The sequence below is a fragment of the Macaca mulatta genome, chromosome 4, assembly GCF_049350105.2.
Source record: "Macaca mulatta isolate MMU2019108-1 chromosome 4, T2T-MMU8v2.0, whole genome shotgun sequence".
Classification (NCBI taxonomy): Eukaryota; Metazoa; Chordata; class Mammalia; order Primates; family Cercopithecidae; genus Macaca; species Macaca mulatta.
The window spans coordinates 12,750,354-12,775,476 of NC_133409.1; the positions used below are offsets into that span (position 1 = coordinate 12,750,354).

The 25,123-nt window shown below is 42.8% G+C and overlaps 1 protein-coding gene across 4 annotated transcripts in view; it reads right to left on the reverse strand.

Moving 5' to 3' along the window:
• FNDC1 (fibronectin type III domain containing 1) overlaps window positions 1–25,123 on the reverse strand; it is a 102,675-nt gene that overhangs the window by 18,806 nt on the left and 58,746 nt on the right. For 2 of the 4 annotated variants that reach the window (XM_077999228.1, XM_015137625.3), the window contains 8 exons: window positions 23,011–23,199; window positions 18,526–21,159; window positions 16,697–16,797; window positions 14,634–14,745; window positions 13,326–13,787; window positions 6,594–6,662; window positions 4,387–4,530; window positions 2,035–2,265 (listed from right to left, as the gene is read on the reverse strand). In XM_077999228.1, coding sequence (XP_077855354.1) covers window positions 2,035–2,265; window positions 4,387–4,530; window positions 6,594–6,662; window positions 13,326–13,787; window positions 14,634–14,745; window positions 16,697–16,797; window positions 18,526–21,159; window positions 23,011–23,199 — 3,942 coding nt within the window. Of the gene's footprint in view, window positions 1–2,034; window positions 2,266–4,386; window positions 4,531–6,593; window positions 6,663–13,325; window positions 13,788–14,633; window positions 14,746–16,696; window positions 16,798–18,525; window positions 21,184–23,010; window positions 23,200–25,123 lie in introns of all 4 variants that reach the window. The other 2 variants (XM_028847010.2, XM_028847009.2) reach the window with 1 other exon arrangement.

Here is a 25,123-nt window from a genome sequence, read left to right on the forward strand (position 1 = left end):
AGGAATTCTAGGAGTTTCACACTGTTTGGGCGCCACCTCATTACACACTGACTTGACTGCTTGTGAAAGAAAGAATGGCAGGTGAAAACGAGCAGAGCACACAACATCCATGTAGCCAGCAGGATTCAGATGCCCTGCAGGGGGCCCGATAATGTGATGCTTCGTTTAAGTCTAGGATGTATCCACTTGGCTTAGTTGTTCTGCAGGTGAAAGAGCCGGTGTTTGGTTCACTAATGGATGACAAGCTGCCGCTATTCTCTCTCTGAGCCTTGTGGAGTCTGGTGTTTTCCCCCACGCCACAGGGCGTCATATGCTGCAGTGTTCTACAGTAATCAGCTTGACAGGAGTTGGCACAGCTCTGTGTTGGGAGTGCCCTATAAATACCTCATCCATATTATTTATGCTAGTGTCGTGAGTACTCATGATTAGGGCTCTGAGGTTTCGTTTCGGATGAGGTGCAGGGTGGGGCATGTGAGGACACTAAGGCTTCAGGGAGCTTTGAATGGCTTGGAACGCCATTAAAGGGTATGGGTGTTTCAGAAGCCCGACCTCTACAGGACAATACAGAAATTACATCTGAATTAAATCTCAGGGACATTTGTTGAGAGTTCCCTGAAAGCTTCTTCACTGCAAGAACCCTTGAGGCACGTTTAACGGGGCCAATGCACTCTCATTCTACAGCCAATGTTTCCTAGAAGCCCTTTGAATCAGGATGCAGTGATATATTTATGTTAAGTAATATCTGTTATGCAAGAGGTCAAAAGCTAAACAGCTTAAAGTAAGGTTTTAAATTATTTTTTCTGCATGCTTTCTTGCTTGCTTTTAAAAATTACCATTCACAGAAGTGTGTTCAATTAATAAAAAGATGTTCTGGCTGTTTGATTACAAGCTTTCCTCCTTCCATTGATTGATTTGCATTCTATTTGGAACACCATGGACTTCATGGCTGTCCATGTATCACCTACCCAGTACTGTACTTTTAGTTCCGCTAAAGACTTGAACTCCTTAATTCCACACCCTCCCTGCACCCCAGGCCTTTCAGTCTCACCTGGCAGAACACCCAGAAGCCTTCTTTTCTATGTCCCTTATTCTAGCATTTGTACTGCTATACAAATTCCACAAGAGAAGATGCTCTTTGGATATTCTTGAACACATTTTTTCATTGTAAGATACAATAGTGGGAACACCAAGACAAGCACTAGAAATTTTGAATTATATGAACTGTACTAGCACAATAATGGCAGAGAATGTTGAACTCTGACCTCTAATGCGACTGCTACCTCCCAGTCAGAGACACACACAGCCACAGCCATACTTCTTCCTCTTGCACAGCTCAGAGGCCCAGAAAAAAAAATTTGCAACTATTCACAGAAAATATCAATTCTCTTTCTGTAAGAACTTAAATTTCAAGATGTATCTTCAAATATGTCCTTGGCAGAGTGAACTTAAACATCTCAGAGGCCAAGGAGGCTCAAGATCCTCGGGCATTTTTTCATCACCTCCAATTCCCACATAAGGAGCCAAGAAGCACCCAGATTTGTCTGGAAGCACCCAGCAGATGTGAAAGGAGAGAAAGAGGCAGAGGCACAAGCCCAGGGCTGACTCCAACAAGGGACAGCTGTGTGGCCCAGTGGGAGCTCATGGTCATGCTCACTGCAGGATCTGATCTGGCAAGGGGCTAGCTGGACTCCCTGGCCATTTGCAAGATTACAGAACGTTAGAGATGTAGCGATGTTTTGCATATGGGGAAACCAAGGCCCAGAAAGATGAAGTACTGAGCTCAAGATCATGCAAATCAATCTGGGACGAGGATTTAGGACTTCTGACTTCCATCCAGTACTCCTTACCCTACCCCATGAGGCTTCCATTGTTGCTTATATTTCATCCAGCTGAAGGAAGACATCTACCCATCATCCCATTCATCCATCCAACCTACTCATCCATGCATGCACCCATCCACTCATCCATCATTCTTTATTGTCCACATTTCCCACCTACAGATCATGGGAACTCTGATATCTGCCTAGGACACACCTGTGACCACATCTCCTGGGGTGGCTTTGTCCCAATCCACAATGACAAATGAGTGGCAGCCTTCCACGGCCACCACGGTGATGTTGCGGGGAGAATGCTGGGGAGGCAGGTCACTCCTCCTCAGGTCATTGGGGATGATTTCATCCAGGCTGTCCACTTGGAAGTGATCCAGTGCATCAGTCAGAGAGCATGGGGCTGATGGGTCTTTATTTAGGTATGTCACGTAAGGAGCTGGAAAAGAACAGAGATATCCAATTGGATTGCTGGAGGCTTTTTCTGGAGGCAGAAATACAGCATCTGCTCCACAGAATCAGACCCACCATTCAGTCTCTCCCTGCTGGACAGAGGCCCCATCAGCCTTGATGCCAAGCTCAGAAACACACCCCCAGCTCTCCTTAATGGACCCATGTGTTTATGTCTTTCAATCTGGTAATTCCAAAAGATCCTATTGCCCCATCGACATCAATGACTATGCCTTCAAAGTGGTTTTGAGAGATCATGAAACTATCATTCAATGTAATGTAAGCCTGCAGCTCTCTGTCATTCCCGTGCCCCAACATTTGGAAAAGGATGAGTCAGGCCCACCCAACACTTTACTAGCATTCTCTCAACACAGTTCATTTCCTTGACTATATTGGGACCAGGAAAAAATGTATACTGATCAAGATATGCAGACTTTAGCCTCAGCCCTGGGTGGCCTTCCCTAGAGCTTCATAAATCCCCACAACAATCTGAAGCATCTGTGCATAAGGCCAGGCCTGAACTGCTGTCTACAACATTACTGTTCAGTATAACAACAGCTACTCACATTTACAGATGGCTGGAGATTTTTCTACATACATTATTTCAGTGGATACACGATCCTGGGAGTAAGGCAAGATATGAACCGATGACTTCGTGTTACCATCTCTCCTACCAACACTGAGAGTGCTCACTATGTAAGGATCAGACAGGAGGCTGTCACCCCCAGCCCTTAACTCTTTCTATTATATCCCACTAAATTAGAAATGCCAAGCACTTGGGATTGGGGTTTTATACATGCAAAACTCTCAAGTGATCTCAAGTAACAATGTCTGGCAATTTCTGAAGATTCCACTGTAACTTTTGGGGCTATGTTGCCATTCTCAGTGGCTATTTGGAGTGAATGCAGTTTTTAGCTTCTCTATTTGACTTTTGGGCAAATAATGAAATTAAGACAGAAGTCAAGAAGTTCTTTGTAACTAATGAAAGCAAAGATACAGAGTCCCTCGGACACAGCGAAGGCAGTGTTTTCTAAAAATTAGTCTGAAGTTAGGCCTTTAGAACTTGTCCGTGGGTCTTATCAGGAAGTTTGGGGAGTGGGCTCCTATGCCTTAGAGAGTTGTAGACTTATGAAAAGAGCCAGACAATAATAAGCCTTTAGCATTCAGAGGAGTTCTGTGGAGTGGCTAATAATAGCACAGAAAGCATTTCAATTCCCGTCATGGAACAGCCGGGAAAGAAGTCAGTGTGCGCGGTAAACACAGCCTGGCAGCTGCATACCAGAGACCCGTGTTAGTGTCTGCCTCAGGAACGCCACCTCAAATGAACATTCTTGTTCTTCAAGTATGTGTGGTTTAGACACTCAGTCACTACATCTTGGCTAGCAAGAGTTGTTCTCTGCCCGTGGCAGAACAGTTGTTTTGGAAACAGAAAAGTGTGATCTTAGTTTAAGCTGTTGCTTGTCTCCACTTAGTAACATATTAATCCAGCTGTCTCATTAATGAGGTTCATTAAGGGCATGGGAAAAGAAGACTTGCAAGACTTAACGCCGTTTAGTTTCACAGAATTTCCTACTGAGACTGTTTTAGTTACTGAGAAAGAAGAGGAAAATGAACTTCTAGATCCCAAATCCTTGAAGCTAACGAAAGTGATAGGAAACAACGAAAGAAAAAAGCTTCCTCTCCATGATACTATAAGCGCTAGTGGCTCAATTCAGTAAGCAGCTAACCTTTTAGGAAGAATTGAACAAACAGTACACACACAAGGCCCAGTGGTAAGTCTTGTCGTGGATAAACTGGCTACAACAAAAACACTCATGTTCCCTGGTCCAGATGGTTTTTAAGTGTTTCTTACTCTTACTCTCTGCAAGGCAGCCTGTCTCAGCTCTCCTCTGTTGGACTCCAAATCCTCCCCTCTTCTGATTTTGGCAGAAAGTAAAATAATACATATCTACACACGACTGACTCACTCAATTATCCCCAGTGGAAGCTTCACTCTGGGAAAACTTCTCAAAATGCACTGCCTTGGCCAGGCCAAGAGATTAGTAATGCTCTTCTTCAAAGACCAAAAGTTAAAAACCCATGTTTCTCTGATTAACAACATTATATTTACCAACAAATCGTTTCCTTCCAGCCAGATCAAATTCTTCTTCAGGAAAGGAACTGATGGCACCTTCTTCTGCGATGACCCCCCGTGTGGTAGCAGTGGTGGAAGGCTGGGTGGTGGTTGGTGGCCTTGAGGTCTCAAATTCATAATCTGAAATGATATGAAGGCTCTGTAATTGGGCATTGCCAGAAAAGGAGCACTTTCTATAGTCAAATGATACCTTCCTAACATTCAACGGTAGGCTAAAACCCAGACAGACGCACACACATGCACACACAGACACACACCCTAAAATAAATGCTATGCCCAAACGTAATTTGTTTCTACTAAAATACTATTTCTTCCCATTTCTGTCCCTGCAGAAAAGAAGCTGCAGACAGAAGAGAGAAAGGGCAAAAAGAAACACATATGACCAGAAAAAGTGGGGTTTTAGACTCACAACTGGAGAGAACGTTAGAATCCATCCATTGTAGCTCATGGCACTGGCCCAAAGCCATGCTCTACCTGCATAATGTTCTCTTTTAGGAAATAAAAGATAACATCAAAAAATAAACTTGAATTTTTTTCGTGTTTTTTTGGCCAGGCATGGTGGCTCACACCTGCAATCCCAGCACTTTGGGAGGCCGAGGCGGGCAGATCACAAGGTCAGGAGATTAAGACCAAGACCATCTTGGTCAACATGGTGAAAGCCCATCTCTACTAAAAATACAAAAATTAGCTGGGCGTGGTGGTGTGCACCTGTAGTCCCAGCTACTCAGGAGGCTGAGGCAAAAGAATCGCTTGAACCCAGGAGGCGGAGGTTGCCGTGAGCCAAGATCATGTCACTGCACTCCGGCCTAGTGACAGAGCGAGACTCCATCTCAAAAACAAATTTTTTTTCTTCTTCTGTGTATGAACTTTTTCTGGGCATGGGGGGTGGGATTAATCCTGCCAAAACAACTAATCCTTTAACATTTGAAAAAGAAAATAAAACTCTGCCCCTTTTTCAAACTGTTCAAAGATAAGAAAGATGCCTAGTATTTTCAAAGGTGCTAAAAAAAATCTTCGTTTGCTTTCTAACATCTGCTGTTTATCTTTAAGTCAGTTTTTGTTTGAAAACCTTGGGATTAAACCACTACATCAAGCTTTATTATGAATAAATAACACATCAAAAGTGACATTGTTTGCACAGTTGTGATTTAAGACAATTAGAGCTATGAATAATTGCAGAAAAGGTGGACCTCAAAAGTGAGAATCCTGAGCCTTGGTGTCAAAGGCCGGCACTGGACGTGGACAAGATTCCTTTAAGAACTTCTTCAAGTTGCAGAGGCAACTTCCAAATCACACAAAACAATCACAAGGTCCTAAGTGTACTAATACCATTAGTTACCATTTACTGAATGACTCTCCCAGATGCTGTCCAAGGCACTTTGTATTCTTAATTTAAAAAAAAAAATTTTTTTTGAAATGGGGTGTTGCTCTCTCACCCAGGCTGGAGTGCAGTGGTGCCATCGTAGCTCAAACTCCTGGGCTCAAAACGATCCACCTGCCTCAGCCTCTCAAGTAGCTGGAACTACAGGTGTGTGCTACCATACACGGCTAATTTTTTAATGTTTTGTGGAGACAGGGTCTTGCTATGCTGCCCAGGCTGCTTTCGAACTCCTGGGCTCAAGTGATCCTCCCTCCTTGACCTCTCAAAGTGTTAGGATTACAGGCTTTAGCCACTGTGGCCGGCCAATGTTCCTAATCTTACAAACTTACCCTTGAAAAGATTCTATGATAAGAAATCAACAGATCTAAGCATCACATATTTTATGTAATTAGAAAAGGAGAGAAAAGAAAGAAATAAGAAAGAGAAGAGCCAAGTAAGGAAGTTGGACTTGGTTAAACCAAGTAAGTTTTATAAATGAAGGTTGAAGGGAAGCCCCGATGGATAACTCCAGAATTCCTTGGGCCTAAGGAGGGTTGGGAGGGAGGGAACGGGGAGTACAGGGACCAAGTGGGAATCTGCATCTGTGTATTAAGCACACTGTTTTTCTTAGATCAAATAGGCATTTGGGGGTGACATGGAAGCATGGGGTACAACCATCCTTCCCTAAGCCAGCCCTCGGCATTGCCACCAGCCCAAAGCTCAAAAGGAAACTTCCGTCAAGATCATCCATTCAATAGTTACAATCAGATCCTTTGATTAGGAAAGAAAGTGTGCAAATAATTTTTCAAAAGCCAGTTTGTACCTTCATCATATATAACGTAGGCCTCTTCCGTGGGTACTGCAGTGTCGGTCTCCAAGCCTGAGAACTCATCTAGTGAAGACAGAGAAAAGGACCGGTCATCCAGGGCTCCTTCTCCATGGTTCTCTCAGAAGCAGGCCCCAGAGCGTGACAATTCATTCACCTCAAGCAGGTCATGAAAACAAGTCCCCCAGGCCAGAGTCTCCACAACTTTTTCAGGAGGAAAATCATCAAAGCACTGACATGGAACCCAGACTTTCTCTCCTTTGGGCCCAGGAAAGGGTGATACAAATGCCTGCCCCGTCAGGAGCAAACACCCCGCTCCACATTCCCAGATTCCTCAGCACCCCCAAGCTCTCTCTCACCTCCCTCCTACCACCTCAGCCCACCCGCCTGCCTGCCTTCAGGGCTCTGATGCTGAGGGAAGTCCCCTGGCCCCTCATGCCACAGCAGGCGCTCTTAGGAAGCAGTCACGAGAGAGAGAGAGAGGAGAGTGGGCGGTTGGTGCTCAGGATGGTGACAAAAAGCCCCTCATGTGTGAACTCCCTTGTTCATCAGTCTTCATTCCTCCACCCCCTCCACCTTGCCTCTGGAATATTCAAGAAGCAGAGTAATTTCCTATCTCATCTACATCCCAACTTGGCAAACTCTACCAATGACAGTTCCCTGTGCTTCTCCACTTCCTACTGACTACCCACCCTCTCTTACCGACTCGGGAGATAAATCAGATTTCCTAATTTGCAGAGGAAATTTGGAAAAATATGCCAATCATTGCAAATTTCTCTTTACAGACAGATTGGGTTGTACTAACCGATAGGTCTATTTTGACTACAGAATTATACTTTAAATGTAATACAAAATTTCAGATGTGATTTTTGGAAAAGCCAGGAAACCCTAGTTAGAAGAACTATTACAATTCCTGTAATGACTAAACCAATACTATGAGCATAAGTAACTTGTGAAAAGAAAGGTGAGTGATTTAAGCATAAAAGGCATCTTCACCTCCATTATCAGGGTAGTTTAAGCAGAACTCTTTTGGAAAAGGTGTAACGGAATCGATTATACTATTTCTCTACTTGGGGTATATAGATGCAGCTGTAAAAAGGAGAACATCTCACTGTAGCTGATAAAATCTTGAGTCAAAAGGTTTTATAGCTCAAAAAATAATTGTAAGGAATTACTTTCCTCCCTTTGACCTGAAGCCCACAGCAATTATATAGAACTCTCTAAACTTAATGCACCATTAAAAGGGGGCAAGGTGGGGAAAAGAGGAAGAAGTGACTAGTGGATGGCTCCAGATACCTTCTCTGTATCAGCCACTTTTATGTATAGATAATTCCACAACAAACCCTTGAGATACATTGAGCTTATAAATACCCACTTCTCAGCTGATACGGTTTGGCTGTATCCCCACCCAAATCTCATCTTAAATTATAATCCCCATAATACCCACATATCCAGGGAGGGATCTGGTGGAAAGTGATTAGATTATGGGGGCATTTTCCCCCATGCTGTTCTCATGATAGTGAGTGAATTCTCATGAGATCTGATGATTTTCTAAATGGTAGTTTTTCCTGCACACTTGCTCGCGCGTTCTCTCTCTCTCTCTCTCTCCCCCTCTCACCTGCCACCATGTAAGATGTGCCTGCTTCCCCTTCTGCCACGATTGTAAGTTTTCTGAGGTCTCCCCAGTCATTTAGAACTGTGAGTCAATAAAACTTCTTTCCTTTATAAATTACCCAGTCTCAGGTAGTATCTTTATAGCAGTATGAAAACGGACTAATACATCAGCCAAGGACACCAAGGCTCTGGGAGGATTTACAGCACGCCTGAGACATGCAGATGGTAAAAGACAGCAAAACCAGAATGTGAACTTCAAGTACTTTGGCTCCAAAGACTACTTACTTTATACTTCATAAAACTGCCTCCACTTCTTAAAAGTTGAACTAACCAATAAAATTATTTGTCGATGTGAAGATGCTCTATTAGAATCACCATTCTACAGTGCAATGAAGGGGAAATTGAAGTAGAAGGTATATAAACTCCTGTGTCATTATTCTACCAGACTCTTCAACCTAGTTTGAATGACATGAATATTACATTGTAAAAACAAACTCCACCCACAAAGGGCAATGGCAGCCTCGAGTGGTCTGTCCAGCCCTCCTGGGATCACCGTAAGAACTCCCAGCTCCTATTCCGAGGCCCAAAAGATGGTCCTTGAGGCAATGACTCTGGTGTGTTCTGATTCAGCCAATGAATATTAAGCAGAGAGAAGTTGTAAATTATCCATCCGTTTAGGGGTGGAATGGTCATTTCATGAAAAACTATTAAACACAAACTTTCCTTCGGTCATTCCAATGTCAATATGCCTGGGATCCAAGACAAATTACTTCTGAGCTTGTTCAAATCAGTTTTCAGGTTCACACCCTGTAAAGTTTGGGATTATCTTGCCATTGTTTCCTGGCCTACCATTTTCTTTCCCTTGTCAATTTAACCTTTAGGAATATCGTCTTGCTTTTCCTCATTATCAGTTCAGTGTCATTTCTTTTCATTATTGTTTTTGGCCAGATCAAAAATGAATACATGGTGAAGTTTCTGCATCCCAGGGTGAACAAGAAAAGGGAAAAGTACACCATTTCCCTCATGGACTCTGGTGTTACGGGTAACTCCATGAGGTGCTGAAATACTCCAGTGCATGTAGCAGGCTACAGAAATGATGCTTTTACCGGCAAATGAGTTCACTTCCTGAGATGAGTGACAGTTAAGTCCTCTGGCATTAAGTAAACAATCTACTAAGTGATTTTAGTGTTCTTTTTCTTAAGACCAAATAAACTCAGGCATAAATTTTCTAAAACAGAACCATCTTGACTCCAAGTAAAAATAACTTCCAGATGTAATGAAATATATTTACAATTAAAAAAAAAAAAAAAGTTGACCACCTTACTTTGGCCCACCTGAATGCCATTTTAAACTATTCAGAACTATGTAAAACTGGGTATTTTACAAGCCAACTCAGCACCAATGTAAAAAGCTTCAGCCTCTTCACATAAACACATTTGCCAGTCATCAACCACAGCAGTGTCGTTTATTCTCTTCAGTAGTTTATCAAGTAGCCATGAAAAAAATAAGTGAAAAATGTCACCAAAGAAGGAAGGCCTTTGCTCCAGAGATATTAAAAAATATTTTTTAAAAATTATTCTCAGTAGAAGTTTAGAGACAGAAGGTAAATGACAGCTATTTGAAACCCAAGGATATTTGCACACTGTACAGTTGGTCCAGCTCAAATGAATGTTTGCATTTCTCAATATTTTCTATCTGGAGACCCAGCTATGGTAGGGAAGGTCTGTTTTCTGTAATGACTGATGTTTTTCTGCAGCCTGTAACAAGGTCATGCTACAAATTCTTGACGGTGTTCATCTGGCTTATCACATTCCGTGTACACCCTCTGTCATCAGATTTGCTGTAGATACAGAACCTGGAAAACAAACAAACAAAAAAAAAGCACTGGCTTTTAGGACATGGAGAATGCCTATACCTTAAGGTCTTGCTTGGATATCCAAAGGTATGTACTTAGGTACCACAAGGAATTCGAGATGAAGCAGAAGACATTGTCTCAACTGCATGGAGTTTATTATCCAACGGAGAAGTCAGATCAAGCAGAACCAAACAAAACAAATGTTCGAGGCAGCATTATTCATAATAACAAAAAAGTGGAAATAACCCAAATGACCACTGACCGATGAATGGAAAAAATGCTGTATATCCATACAATGGAATAAAAAGAATGAAGTACTGATGTATTCTATAATGTGAATGAATCTTGAAGGCAATTATGCTAAGTGAAAGAAGCTAGACACAAAAAGCCACATATGACATGATTCCATTTATACAAAATGTCCCAAATAGGTAAATCCATAGAGAGAGAAAGTACATTAGTGGTTTCCAGGGTTGGGAGGAGGGAGGAATGAGGGTTGACTGCTGATGAGTACGGAATTTCTCCTGGGGTGATGAAAATATTATGGAATCTAACAGTGGTGATCATTGCACAACTGTAAATATATTAATATCCACTAAATTTAGAAGAATGAACTTTATGGCATATGAATCTTATCTCAACAGAGCTAGTATTAATACATTTTTAAAATTTAATTTCTTTTTTTAATTTTGTTTTTAAGTTCTGGGGTACAGGTGCAGGATGTGCAGGTTTGTCACATAGGTAAAATGTGCCATGGTGGTTTGCTGGACAGATCAACCCATCACCTAAATATTAACCCCTGCATGCATTAGTTATTTTTCCCAACGCTCTCTCTTCCCCCACCCGACCCTCTGACAGGCCCCATTGTATGTTGTTCCCTTCCCTGTGTCCACGTGTTCTCATTGTTCAGCTCCCACTTATAAGTGAGAACACAAGGTGTTTAGTTTTCTGTTCCTGTGTTAATTTGGTGAAGATAATGGCTTCCAGCTCCATCCATGTCCCTGCAAAGCACATAATCTCATTCCTTTTTATGGCTGCATAGTATTCCATGGTGTATATGGACCACATTTTCTTTATCCAGTCTATCATTGATGGGCATTTGGGTTGATTCCATCTCTTTCTTTGCTATTGTGAATAGTGCTGCAATGAACATACATGTGCATGTATCTTTGTAATAGTAAAACTTTAATTTCTTATCACAAAAAATGACCACTTTCATGGTGAGTGTTCTTACCACAAATAAAGAGAAAAGAATAATACTAACAATAAAGAAGTGGGAGTTGGAGGGAACTTTGGAAGGTGATGGATGTGTCTGTGGCCTTAGCAGGATGATGATTTTGTGAGTGTATTCTTATCCCAAACTCATCGACGTGTATGGATTAAATATGCAGAACTTTTTCTATGCCAATCATACATCAAGAAAGTGGTTTAAAAAGATTAAAAGATAAAAATAACTATGATTACAGTCAATAAAGAAGAAAATGTTTAATGAAGTTCTTAGTGAAACAGTAGAAATAAGAAAGGCCATATGGAAATCATTTTAAACTAACAAATTATAGTGCATTAAAATGTGATATAAGGATGATACATTGCTGTCCCCACATTTAACTTTTCCCTAAGACTTTGTATTGATTTGTACTTATTTTCAAATGCTGTCCAGAGGAAAACTATTCTTTAGCTTGGACTAGGGAATCAGGAGACTGGACAGGAGTGAACATATATGTGTCATGATTTGCAAAGAAAATAAGAGACAAAATTGCCAAGAAAAATATTGACTTTCATGCTAAATAAAAGTCCAAAAATACAAAGTAAATGAAGGGAACATGTTAGAAGGCCTAAATAAAAGCAGACAAAATAAAACGTGAAATAATAGCAACAGTAATTAAAATCAAATCCAAAATAGTCCATTTTTGTTTACAACCAATTATTAAGTAATTATGTTTTAATTCTATTTCACCCTTTAAAATTAAACACATGAATGCATGCAGAAGTCAGATGTCAAGGAAAGCAACATCATATTTTAATACTAGAAATTCAAAGGTAAATTCAAATTTGTACTCACTGGGTCAATGGACAGAGTAGAAATTTTTTTCCCATTGTTCCTCTCCCTCTGTATGTTTCCATGTTTCTTTGGTGTGGAATTTTTAGATGTGTCAAGTTTTCTTGTTTCTTTGGAACTTCTTCACAGAAAGACTAACTTCCAACAGAATTCCCATTTTGGATACAGTATTCATGTTCAAACTGATTGGGCTTATCATGGTCAATAATGCGGCACAAGAATTCCAGACTTGATTCCTGAAAGGAAATGTCTTCACTCTGCCTTGGTTTAAAAAGACTTAAGCTTTATAGTTGACATTGCAATTCATTTCAAACTGAGGGAAAGAAGATGAATCTATCTCCTCCACGGCTGATGCAAATCTAGAATGACTTCTTCCAAGGCAGCTTGAGCAGGGGACTGAGCAGAAAGGATGGAGACACATTGATATATGGGCTCCACGATGACCCGGATAAAGGCGTCCTAGCTCCTGCTCTTCAGGGAGAACAAGCCACTTTCAGAAGGAAGACAGACTCACATCAGGGGCGGCAGGATAGTGCAGATCAGCAAAGAAGGGAAAATGCTGCATTCTTACCCAGTGGAAAGCCCACACTCCCACAGGAAGCCCAGCCACATGAGGATTAGAATTCTCCAAAGGAGGGCTGATCAAAAAAGTGCCCAGCTGCCAAACATGCTGGGGAAACATTCCTTTTCTTGGAGATTCTCAACAAGACTATTCAGTGATCTAAGTGTTACAACAGTAAGAAATTTATCCAACCTTGTTTAAATCACATAGCTAATCACAGAACCTTTTAAGTATATACATATATATTACAATCACTAATCTACAATATCCATTGGAACACACTTTGGGAAATGATAGCCCAAACAAATAATGTCACAAGTTTCAGCTAAATTCTTGACTTGGGTTGTGATAAGCGCTGCCAGGTAAACACAGGATGCCCAGTTAAATCTGACTTTAAGTCAACAAGAAATAATTTTTTCATATAAATATGTCCCATGCAATATTTTTATTTCCTAAGTCTTCCAACCTTAGCTGTGGCATGGTACTGTCAGACAAACCTGCTGGGACCAAAAATGTATCAGGTTGCTGCTTTGCTGTGCGTGGTGCTCATCCCTCCCCTGCAGGCTCTGCCACCCTGCTCTGAGCTGCGGCGTGCTAGTGTGCGTGATAAGTGGTTAGCATTAGAACAAAGCCAGTTACCTTCTTCAGTGTAGCACTCTGGGATCCCATTGGAGCTCATTATCAGGTTACCATCATTGTCGTGCCGTTCCAAGGTCCCAGGGGGACAGGTGGGGATGGGAGTGGTGGGTTTGGGGGTGGTGGTGGTGGTTGTCCGCGTAGTGGTTCGGACTGTGGTTGTTGGGCGCCTGGTGGTCGTGCGACGGGTGGTGGTTGTGCGGCGGGTGGTGGCGGTGGTGGGCCGCTGGGTTGTAGTGGTAGGCCGCTGGGTTGTAGTGGTAGGCAGGGGCGTCGTCGTAGTGGTAGGCCGTGTGGTAGTGGTAGGGGGATGGGTGGTGGTTTTGATGACCTCCAAGCCCACCAGCGGCTTTCCTCCAAGACTCAAAATTGGCTTATCTTGGGCACTGGCCAGAGGTGTGCCATGTCGCCCCTGCCCAAAGAGTGGGAGGCCGTCAGGACTCACCACAGGGGTCCCTTCCAGATCTGAAATAAAATCAACCAATAGCTATGCAACGACGTGAAACAATCCAGAAAAAATAAAAAGCAAGCAATAAGTGTCTTCTCAAAGCTTATGTATTATCATGTTTTAATCAGTAAAAGGCAAAGGGATAAATGAATATTGCATCAGTATGCTCCACGATCCTGAGATAACTCTCGTATCTAGCAAAGGAAGAAATACTTTCCTTTGCCTCATTCCTATGCTTAAGGGGGGAAAGTGTTACTTTGGATTAAAGGTGGAAAACTTCTGTAAAGGGCCAGGAAGCAAATATGTTAAGCCTTATAGGCCAGATGGTCTCTGTTGCAACTACTCAATCAGCTTTTAGAGTGCAAAAAAGAAGATAGACAATAACAGCACATAACAAATGAGTTAGACAATGCATAATTAAGTGAGTGTATTGTGTTCCAATAAAACTTTGCATATGGACACTGAAATGTGCATTTCATATAATTATCATGCCACAAAATATTCTTTTTTCTGGCAATCATTTAAACATGTAAAAACTATTCTGAGCTCATAGTAAGTCTTACAAAAACAGGTAGTGGGCTACAACCTACAGGTTGTAGTTTGTGGACCCCTCCTCTAAAAGGGCCAATTTAAGAACAAATTAAAGGGCCACATTTTCTAGAGGGTGCAGCCTGCAGGAAGAGAACTAAAGCTGTCTGGGGGAAACACCAAGTTCTGCCTCTTTTGAGGCTCTTCTTCTCACATTGGTAAAAGTAACCAAACCAAGAGCAATCATTGTAAATGAGGGGGAGAAGGAAGATAGAAGCTGTAATTCTATAGCTAATTCAGTAGGCTTTTATTCTTTAAAAACCGTTCTCACTTACCCACAATGGTTCGACCATCTCCTCCTAGTTTAATCCGAAGAGGATTTCCATGTGAATCTTGGAGGTACCTTCCTTCTGCATTCAATACTAACCCACGATCAAGGTCCACAACCTAAATCCATGACATAGATTAAAGAATATATTGGACATTTTGAAATGGTCACATGAGTCCAACTATATATGTGCATACACCTGAAGCTTCCACAGAAGGAAACCATATGAATAGAAGACATTATTTTTGTCAATATGATTCATAAAGTCTTAAAAAATACAGTACGAAGCAGTCATCTTTCATATTATAATTGCTTACCCATGTAATATGTAAATTGTTTTAAGTTTCTCAAATCACAAAAGATGTTCAAAATATTTTTACCATCAAGTACATTGTGTCTAATGCTGGAAGGAAGGAAACAATGTGTCTCTCAGTTGAGGGGAGAGATTAAATAATTTGTGGCCCATCCGCATGGTAGAATATTATGCAGACAATTCTACATACATTCTACATACATGTGAACTCAGATTACAGGGCTGATTATTTTGCAAAAATAAAAATATATCCATTTGCATATATAAGCTTAAAACTGCAGAGAAAAAAATTATGGAAGGTTATACTGCAAATGGTCAACAGTGGTTATCTTTGAGAAGTAGTTTGGGTGAGGAATGTTTATTTTCTGTTTCATATATTTCAATACGAATTGTTTTAACTTCTTGCAATGAATGTGAATTGCTAGCATGTTAAAGACATAAAATCTTTCCATTTTGCTGTTAATGTTAAAAATCAAAGTTGCTATAACAAAAACAATATATTTTGTAATCATGTTGCCTAATATAGTATGCATGCAAAAAAATGTCTCCTTCTGAGGAACTGTAAAACTTGAAGAAAGCTATAATTATGTTTATTAAGGAACAAGCTCATGCTTTTTGCTGGTGGTTCTCAAAGCATGGTCCTGGACCTGAAGCCTCAGCATCACATAGGAACTTGTCAGATACTCAAATCTCCCAGCCCTACCTGAGACTGGTATTTGACAAAATCCTCAGTGATCCTGAGCTGGCTTAAGTTTGAGAACCACTGCTTTGCACACTCAGGCTACTGGAGGAAGCCCTACAAGCAAGTCACTTTGGTGGATGCTGTTTTGGCATTGAAATAAAATTTATATAAATACTATTTTGAAATCTACCCCATACTGTTTCCATTCAAAATTGTTTACAATAGCATTTTGCTTTAATGTACATTCTTCCTCCTATAAATTTCTCTTCCTTTAAGAAATGATAACATGCATCTTTAGATCCCCTATGACTGAAAATGTCATAGTCTTTTAGTACGTTTCCCTAAACCTTATCATTATAAATGGGAAGTCTTTATTGGGAATTATAGTATAAATACTTTTTTTATTCTTAGAAAAAGTACTTTAAATTCCTGAATATTGTAAAGTGTTCTATCTATTACCCTCAACCCACCAAAACCTCCTAAACATTTATCTTAACCCCAAGCAATTAAAGCTGTTTAGACATACATAAAGTACTAATAAATAATTTTAGTCCAACAATTGTTGGAAGATTCAAAAGATGATCTAATAAAAATCTCCAGTATCATTCAGGGTTTTTTGTTTATTCGTTCATTTTTACCCTGTGTCCTTTTAGAAAGGATTTGAGATGACTTACAGAAAATATGTGTAATGTTTAATCAAACAATAAACAAAACCTAAAAATAAAAATAAGCTACCAGGACAGGGAAAATATAAGTTCCTTTGAATGGCCATCCATTGGGTCTATAATTGCTATGGTTGGGCCTTGCATTCATTTGACCTTCCTAACCAGTTGAAGTAAATGAAAAAGAAAGGCCCATACCTTATCTTGGCTATGAGAAAAAACAAGCTAGTTACCAGGAGAACCAAAGATTTTTCCAAGTATTAAAAGAAACTCTATACAAGTACGTATGAGTAGTTAAAACTAGAGGAGAAGAACAAACAAAGGCCACTTCATTTATGATTACACAATGTCCACCATTTTTCTCTTCTCAACAGCATGAAAACAACGGGTATGTGTAAAGAAGTTTACCCTACCCACTTTGTTCCTTGAGGGCCATTGATAATTCTCTGTCCATTCGGTTTTCCATTACTACCAGGAAGGACTTTCCCTTCTACATTTGGTCTGCCATTATAACCTACACAGTACCAAAAATAAAAATAACAGAGCCTGGTAAATTCAACATGCCCGGGAAGTTGGCTTCATACCAAACTATAAGTAGTAACACATCATTTCAAATAGAAACTCTAAACAGAATTTTAAACCAGTAGCTCAAATATATTAGATAATGATAGTCTCAAATTATGACTTCTCCATAACAGATCTGGATGTCAATTAAGAATACAGTAAAGTCACAGCTTTCTGACAATACTGTGAGAATGAGAGTGTGTGGCATAAGTAAATTTGCCATAGAAAACGTAAGACCTTGGTAGCTGTAGCTTTATTTTAGCCATGTGGAAGTTGGAGGAAGGAAGGGTTGGAAGGACAGAGAAAATTATGTCTAAAATGTACTAGATGCTGTCCCATTTTTTTAGGCATGTTAAACTAAACACAGCTATGCCCAGCTGACTCAGGTCCCAATCACCAATCACCAAATATAAATGCACAATGCTGTCTCAAAGCTTGCTGAATGCTGTGGGGCTGCTTGAGAAGTATTTGCTCAGACAGTAAGAAGACCCAGCAGCACCCTTACAGTTGTTTGTCTGTCTCTGCCTCACACGGAGATGTTTCTTATCAGCTCCAGTCTGCTCTGGTCCAGCCTTGACTGCTGGGCAAAGGGCTTGGACTTTCTGACCGCTACTTGCAGGGCAGACATTTATTTCTCTCATTCCTTCATTTATTTATTAAATATTTATCGAGTTCCTACTATGTACAAGGGAACGTTGAGTTTTACATCTATTATCAGGGAGGTGGGTTTGACTAAAACAGCCAATCTTAGTGGAAAACTGAGTTTGATATGGGGCATTGTTCTGTGTTTACATTGGGCTAAAATAACAATGCATTGTACAGATCAGCAAAAAAAAATTCATTCAAGAACGTTCTACAAAGCCCCAATTACACACAAGAAGAGTTTAAAGCACCATTTAACTGAATGCAATTTTATGGTACATAAAAAAAACCTCAGACCCTGCCCTGGACATAAACTCCTGTTCATAGCTGACTTCGTTCAACCCTCTGTTATAGAAATACAAAGCACACATCTGCCTGTAACTCCTCTTTGTGACAACAATCTTTAACATGCATTTTCTGGAGGTTTTAGACAACATTCACTAATTGCACTGTCTGAGCAATTCATACCCAAGATATTTGAGTTCATCTCAGGGTTTGTTTGGTTGAGAGTTTCGCATGCAGAAGATGAGAACAAGATAAGAACAAGAACAAGATATGCCTACACAGGTATCTAACCAGCTACTATGGATCCCTTAAACACATGAGGGCGCATGAACAACTAAGAAGCAGCTAAGTTGGGCATCACGGTTGTGACACATTTTCACAGGTTAAGACTGTATGCCAAGGAATTCAAAGAGGCAACGTAGGACAGTGAAATGACTATAGAATTAGAGGCAATGTGGGTTAGTAATGGCTGTGAAATTAGGCCATTTGGGATTGGAATGGCAACTCTGAGCTATCTGCCTTAGGACAAGTCCCTCAGATCCTGAGCCCCAGCTTCCACATCTGGGAAACAGGAATAACAATGCAAACCCTAGAGACCGTTCAGAGGATGAAATTATGTCACATGTGCAAAGTTCTTAACACGGTGCTTGGACATAGTAGGTGCTAAATAAAATAGAATAAAAACTTCTCAGGCATTGCCATGAACACTACTGAACACCTTAAAGAAAGATCATTTGAAAAAATAAACTACCTTGTCTGTAAGAGGGTCTGGCAGGCTGTCGGGAGAGAGGGTTACGGAATCTGGCATGCATCATCCTCTGGCGCAAGGACAGCATCGGAGTGGTGGAGTGGCCGGGCGGGGCGCGTGTGGTGTACCTGGGCCAGGGGTGGGTGCCCGCGACGGGGTTCGCCGTGGCAGCGCTTCGAGGCGGCGGTAGGGAAGGGAGGTGGGAGGCCCTGGGGGAGTTGCCTGGAGGTTGGGGGAGAGGTCGCTTCGCAGGAGCCAGGCTCCCTCCGCGAGGGGCAAGCGCGATGGCAGTCTCCCTCTCGTCCTTGGCGAGGCTACCGTCGGCATCTTTGCCGCCCCTGGGAGTGGAGGAAGAGGGCCACTTTGGCACAGAGGAAGACAGAAGGTCTTCCTTCCCGCCTTTAAAAAACCCCGCGTCCTCCTCCTCCTCGTCCTCGGCCGAGACCGACTGCTGGGACTTGGAGGACAGGGGCCTCTTGGAAGGAGGCTCCGACTTCCCGGGTGTGGCCTGGATCGCGCCCTCCTCCTTCTGCCCCGAGTAGGGCGCTGCCCTGCTGGGGACCCGGGCGCGGGACTGGGGGCCACCGGGTCGGCTGGGCCTGGCGAGGGAGCCCGCATGTCCGCGCTGGGACCTGTCGTCGCCACCTGCCCCTGCGCCTGTCGGAGGCTCCACCTGCTGGTGCTTGGGAAGGGACGCGGCTGCGTCCTTGGCTCGCGCAGCGTGCGCTGGGGCCCGCACATCCTGGGCCTCGACTTCTGTGCTGTCTTCGTCGTAGCTGCCCTGGGCATCCTCGTCCTGGTTCTGGAGGGCTGTGGGGAGAATCCCTCGGGAGCTCGCCGTGTAAGGGTCCGAGGAGAAGTGGGAGCGGCCCTGGGACGTGGGGCGGGGCCCCCTGGCTGGAGCCAGTGCGAGCCTGGGCTGGGAAGGTGACTGCCCCGCGTCTCTGCTCTGGGGGCCCGGCTGGTGCTGGGACGTGGAGACGGGAGAAGGTGGCTGCTGTTCTGGAGCCCGGCCGGGTGTCATCCTTCTGGGAACACTGGGCCCGGGATGGTGCTGTGACCGTGCTGCGGGAGGACGAGGAGGGGACGCGTGGCGGTCTGTGGATCCCGGCTGCGCTTTGGGAGAATGACCCTCCGTGTCCGCGTCTGTGCTTTGTTGAACGTCTTGAGCCTTGGAGGACAGGGAGGAGTATTTGCCCTGAGGATGTGCATCTGCCCCTGCGGATTTGGGGTTCTCTGGGATGGGTTCCTTCCGATGCAGGCTGGCCCCTCTCTGGGGGCTTCTCCTTAGGGCTTCCCAGCCCCGGGAGACGGGCTGCCTGGAGGAGGAAGGCACGTGGTCGTTGACAACGGTGGCAGGAAGCGGCTTCTCATCCTCCTCGTCTCCATGGATACCTGAGCTAAGCCTAGGGTGGGAATCTGGGTGAGAGTGAACCCTGGGGTGGGCTCGGGAGGGCACAGTGGACTGTGGTGAACTGGAGGGCTGCAGCCGAGGTCCCCGCCCAATGCCGAACCTGCTTGGAGACCTCCCGTTGGCAGCAAAGGGCTTGTGTCTGAGCAAATGGAAGTGTCCAGAGGCAGGCCGGGCCCGCAGCGTCTGGGCCGTGGTCTCCGCCTGCCTCCCGCCATCTTCCCTATCGCCGTTACCGTCGCCTTCGCCATCAGAAGCCTCCGCTCCCGCAGAGACCTGCATCCTGGACGAGAGACGAGAAGAGACGGAGGAGGACATGGTGGACCGCGATGGAGCATTGGAGTTGGTGGCTGGGGTGTCCTCACCATCCTTCCCGCCCCTGGAAAGCGGAGGGCTCCGGTGTGGCTGGGTGGGCAGCAGCCGAGATGATCCCCCATGGGGTGGAGAAAGTCTTGAGGGTGGGACTGAGGCACTGGAATCGTCCTCTGCAGCCCCTGAATGGGGGGTCCTCCGCGCCGGCGAGGCTGGCTTTGCACCGGGGTGCACGGAGCTTCTGTCGCGCAGAACGCTAGAGGGTGACTGGCGGCTGGGGGACAGGGCTGGCCGGGGCTGGGCGAAGGCGCCCTTGGGGTGGGGGGAGCCCACAGCGCGCTCGTCTTCGTCTGAGTCCACCAAGTCGTTGTCATGAAAGCTGGCAGGCAGGGAAGGACGGTGAGAGGTGCCCTGGGTGGCCGCGTGGTGAGCAGGAGAGGCCGAAGCCGAGGGTGGCGCCCCTGGGCGGGGGTGGGAGGCCGGGGAAAAGCCAGGCTTATCTACGCCTTCCCTTCGGGGCAGCGCTGGCATCCGGACCCTCACTGCAGTCCTGCCGGGAGCCACGACCGAGTGGCCGTGTCTACTTGGCGGCCTCAGCGTCCGTTTCTGGTCTTGGGTGTCCGAGGGAGACCTGGGCGAGTCCTCCCGGGAACCCAACTCCTCCTTCCCGGTGACTTCCGTCGACTGAAGATCCAGCTCCTCTGCCTTCTTAGCACGAAGCTGGGGTTTTCGGGGCGCCCCACCATTCGCCAATATTTTGTTCTTCAAGTCAAGAAGAAGGTCCTTGGCATTTCTCCCTTGGGGAGAAGCAGGCACAGAGGGGTGTTGGGAGGAAGCTGGAGCAGGTGAGGAAAGCTCAGGTTTTTCGGGTTTCTCATTGTCCTCCGTGTTCTGCTGAACCTCCGCCTTACTGGCTGCAACAGATTTTAAAGAATTGCCTGTCAAAGAAGAAACTCAAAAGTGAAAGCGGAGGTGAGACAAAGTATTAAAAACAGCATATGGAGGCATTTCAAATCAGTAGTCATAATGGCTAACTTTTAATTCCTTAGAACCCTGGAAATGTGTTTTCGCAATGATAGCATTCTTTTTAAAACTTACATTTTGCTTTAAGTAACAAATATAGTCCTAGAAAATATACGTGAATTAAATCTCTATCTGTTGAACCAGGTTATGCCACATCTTATTATGTGAAGTAATTCTGAAATGAGTACTTTGAAGTAACTCATTTATTTTATAAATGTAAAATCTTATATAGGATTTTCTTAATATAACTAATAGTCAATGTATTACAAATGCATTATAGCCATCCTTAATAGACAAGAAACACAAATACACCTGGTGCAAATTGCTGAACAATCTATACTCAAAGTGATGGGGAATGTGTGACGAGCAACTGATTTGTCATTTTTAAGGCATTACACAAAGTTCCCTCCTCCCATAACATGTCCTTACCTGCTTCCTCCTTCTTGTTTAAAATTCCATTAATAGTGGACACATTTATAATTCTCAAATAAGGCTTCAAATAAAAAACTCTGGGGATAGGCAAACATTATATTAAATGTACTGTAATCACCCTGTCTTCAGAACAGACTGAGGGAAGAGATTCTATAGCGGAGAGGAACCTATATTGCAGTGAGAGCGCCAGAGGGGCAAATCTCACCCATTTCACAGATTTTTCCATGACAAAATTGTCTAATATTGCAGTCTACCATGGGTCTTCATAGCACACAGTGAAGGAAAAGCTGCCAATATCCAGCACAAATGTGAGGAAGTAGAAAAGAAAACACGGTCCAAAAACACTCCCCTCCAGTTGTGGATCTTTATTAATGTGTTTGGTTTGGATATGGATCAGGTGAGCTAGACAACTGACATCCTTCTGGGTACAGCTGCACTCCCAAATGATGGAATACAAACCACAAATTTTACTTTAATCTGATTTTTAAATTGTACTTTTTTAAATTTTAGATTCAGGGGTTGCACGTGCAGGTTTGTTACGTGAATATATTGCATCATGGTGAAGCTTGGGCTTCTAGTGAACCCATCTCCCAGCCAGTGAATACTGTATGCAGTGGGTAATATTTTTAACCGCCACCCATCTCCTGTCCTTTCTGCTTTTGCAAACTAAACATTTTTAAAGCTACATAGAAATTGAAGAGAGCTAACAATGAAAAATGTCACATTACCATTTCTTTTTCTTTTTTTTTTCTTTTTTTTTTTTTCCTCGCTCTGTCGCCCAGGCTGGAGTGCAGTGGCCGGATCTCAGCTCACTGCAAGCTCTGCCTCCCGGGTTCACGCCATTCTCCTGCCTCAGCCTTCGGAGTAGCTGGGATTACATGCACCCGCCACCTCCCCCGGCTAGTTTTTTGTATTTTTTAGTAGAGACGGGGTTTCACCATGTTAGCCAGGATGGTCTCGATCTCCTGACCTCATGATCCGCCCGTCTCGGCCTCCACATTACCATTTCTAAAAATGTTCTTTCCCTGTCACCACAAGCCTAAAATTAATAGTGATGTCAGATTAATCACATAATTAATACATTAATCATACTGCAATAATAATTGTTATCAATAATCAACAACATTTTAATCTTTGAGAAGACTAATTTCTAAAGGGAACACAAAAATATTTTAAAAATCAATATGCAACTGAGCCCAGAAAAATCATCGCTAAGAAGTTCCAAACCCAAGAGCATGACTCAAAGTAACACAAAACAAACAGCAGGAATGGAGAGAGAGAGAAGACAGCCACAGACACACGATGCTTACTTGTTGGCACAGCGACAATGAAGGCTTTGGAGTGAGGTCCCAGGCCTCTCCTGTTTGCGGCCCGGATCTTGAAAAGATAGCGTTCCCCAGGCTGCAGACCATCCACCAGGGCAGAAGTAGTGTCTCCACGATAGGTGAGGGACTTTGCTCCAAACGGTTTGAGAGCCGGGGCGTATGAAAGAATGTATTCTGAAATGATTTGGCAGATGGTTGGAAGGAGGAAACTGAAAATAGTCCTGTGTCCAGCAGGCAGACTATATGGGCAGGACGAATTAGCACGTGCATTACTAAAATTAATACACTAGCAATGCACGCCAAGTCACCAGCTGGAGCCTGAAGACACAGCAGAAGGTGAACTCACATTCATCTGGGCAACCAGACAGGGCTGTGTATTTAATTAGCTGGCACTTTGCTATTTTAAGCAAATTAAACATATGAAAGCCAGGAGGCCAGTCTTCATACAATTCCCCCCAAATTTACACACCGTTGAGTTTCTAAAATTGTATTTATTTACTAATTTGCTATGATCGATATGTCCTGATAGAATAAACTAAGGAAAACGAAGTGACAACTGCTAGGAATGGATCCTGAATAACTTCTGACATCTTCAAGAGTTTCACTTTATTAACCTGGGTTATTTCTGTTAGCACATTTAGCCAGAAAAATTCCATATTTGAAATATAATTTTGTTTTTGTAGGAATTAAAAAAGTTCTTACTCAGTATATGCTGATAAAGATATTTCACAGTATTTTAGAGCTGTGAAGAAAAGTTGCTAAGTAATAGATTTATGTGATATCTAATGTTTCCATCTGTAATTGGCTTACTCTGTAGTCATATAATAGCACTGAATTTGGAAAACCATAGAAAATTCAGTCCAAGGAACTAAAATATGTCTATGCTCACATGGAAATATGATAACATAAGGGAATCATTTTTTAAAAAATAATTTTCACCTTCAACTAAAAACTGTCATACCTATTTTCCTCTCAATGAACCCAAGATTTACAAAACATCAAATTAATATGAGTAGGGTCTGTGCATGGTGGCTCATGCCTGTAATCCCAGCACTTTGGGAGGCCAAGATGGGCAGATTACTTGAGGTCAGAAGTTTGAGACCAGCCTGGCCAGCAGAGTGAAACCCCCATCTCTACTAAAAATATAAAAATTAGCCAGTCATGCTGGTATGTGCCTGTGGTCCCAGCTACTCGAGAGGCTGAGGCAGGAGAATCACCTGAACCCGGGAGGCAGAGGTTGCAGTGAGCTGAGACTGCACACTGCACTCCAGCCTGGGTGACAGAGTGAGACTATGTCTCAAAAAAGAAAAAAAAGAAAGAAAGAAAAGAAAAAGAAATGAGTAAGAGTAAAGAAAAGTAACTTGAATCACAGAAAAGTCAACAATTATCAGGCGCATGGATAATCTTTTATTTTCCCTTAGCTCCAATCTTTAAAAAGTACATTCATTAAAAAAAAAAACAAAAAAGTTTCAACCAAAAATGCTTTTGCAGCATTTGTCTGGAAAAAACACAGCATTCATTTCTCATTGAAAATCAACAAACTCGTCATTTGTGGTGGTCAAAAGTAAGAATTAAGAGAACCCATTGTCTATAAAATTTTGTGATTCAAATTTTAAAATAAATTAAATCCATCTGGAAAATAAGTTTAGCCATGTCAAAGTATATTCTTCTATTATGTTTTATATTTCTCGTACATAGAAAATGCCCCGATGTAATTATTAATTTTAATCTCACCACTACATCCTTATGAAAACTACCTAAGCAGGGTTATGATAGCGAGCTTTTTTGGACATAAAAACTCAGTTGCAGTTATTATTTCTGGCAATATTTAATTGACTACCATGGAACTTCTTTTGCCAAGGAACTGTAAATATCAACTAAGATGACAGAGAGAGGAAGAGTACACAAGTTGCATGGTAACAAAGTCACTAGGGGTGCAATAATTACCTTTTCATTTTTTAGCTAACAAAAAGTAGTTAGCAAAAAGTCTTTATTCAATTTTCAGAGGTCTTCTCAGCAGCACAACAATACTTAATAGAGAGGAAGTTAAAAGTTCAAATTGTCATAAAAAGAATGATTTAAAGCAAGCTTGTTCAAC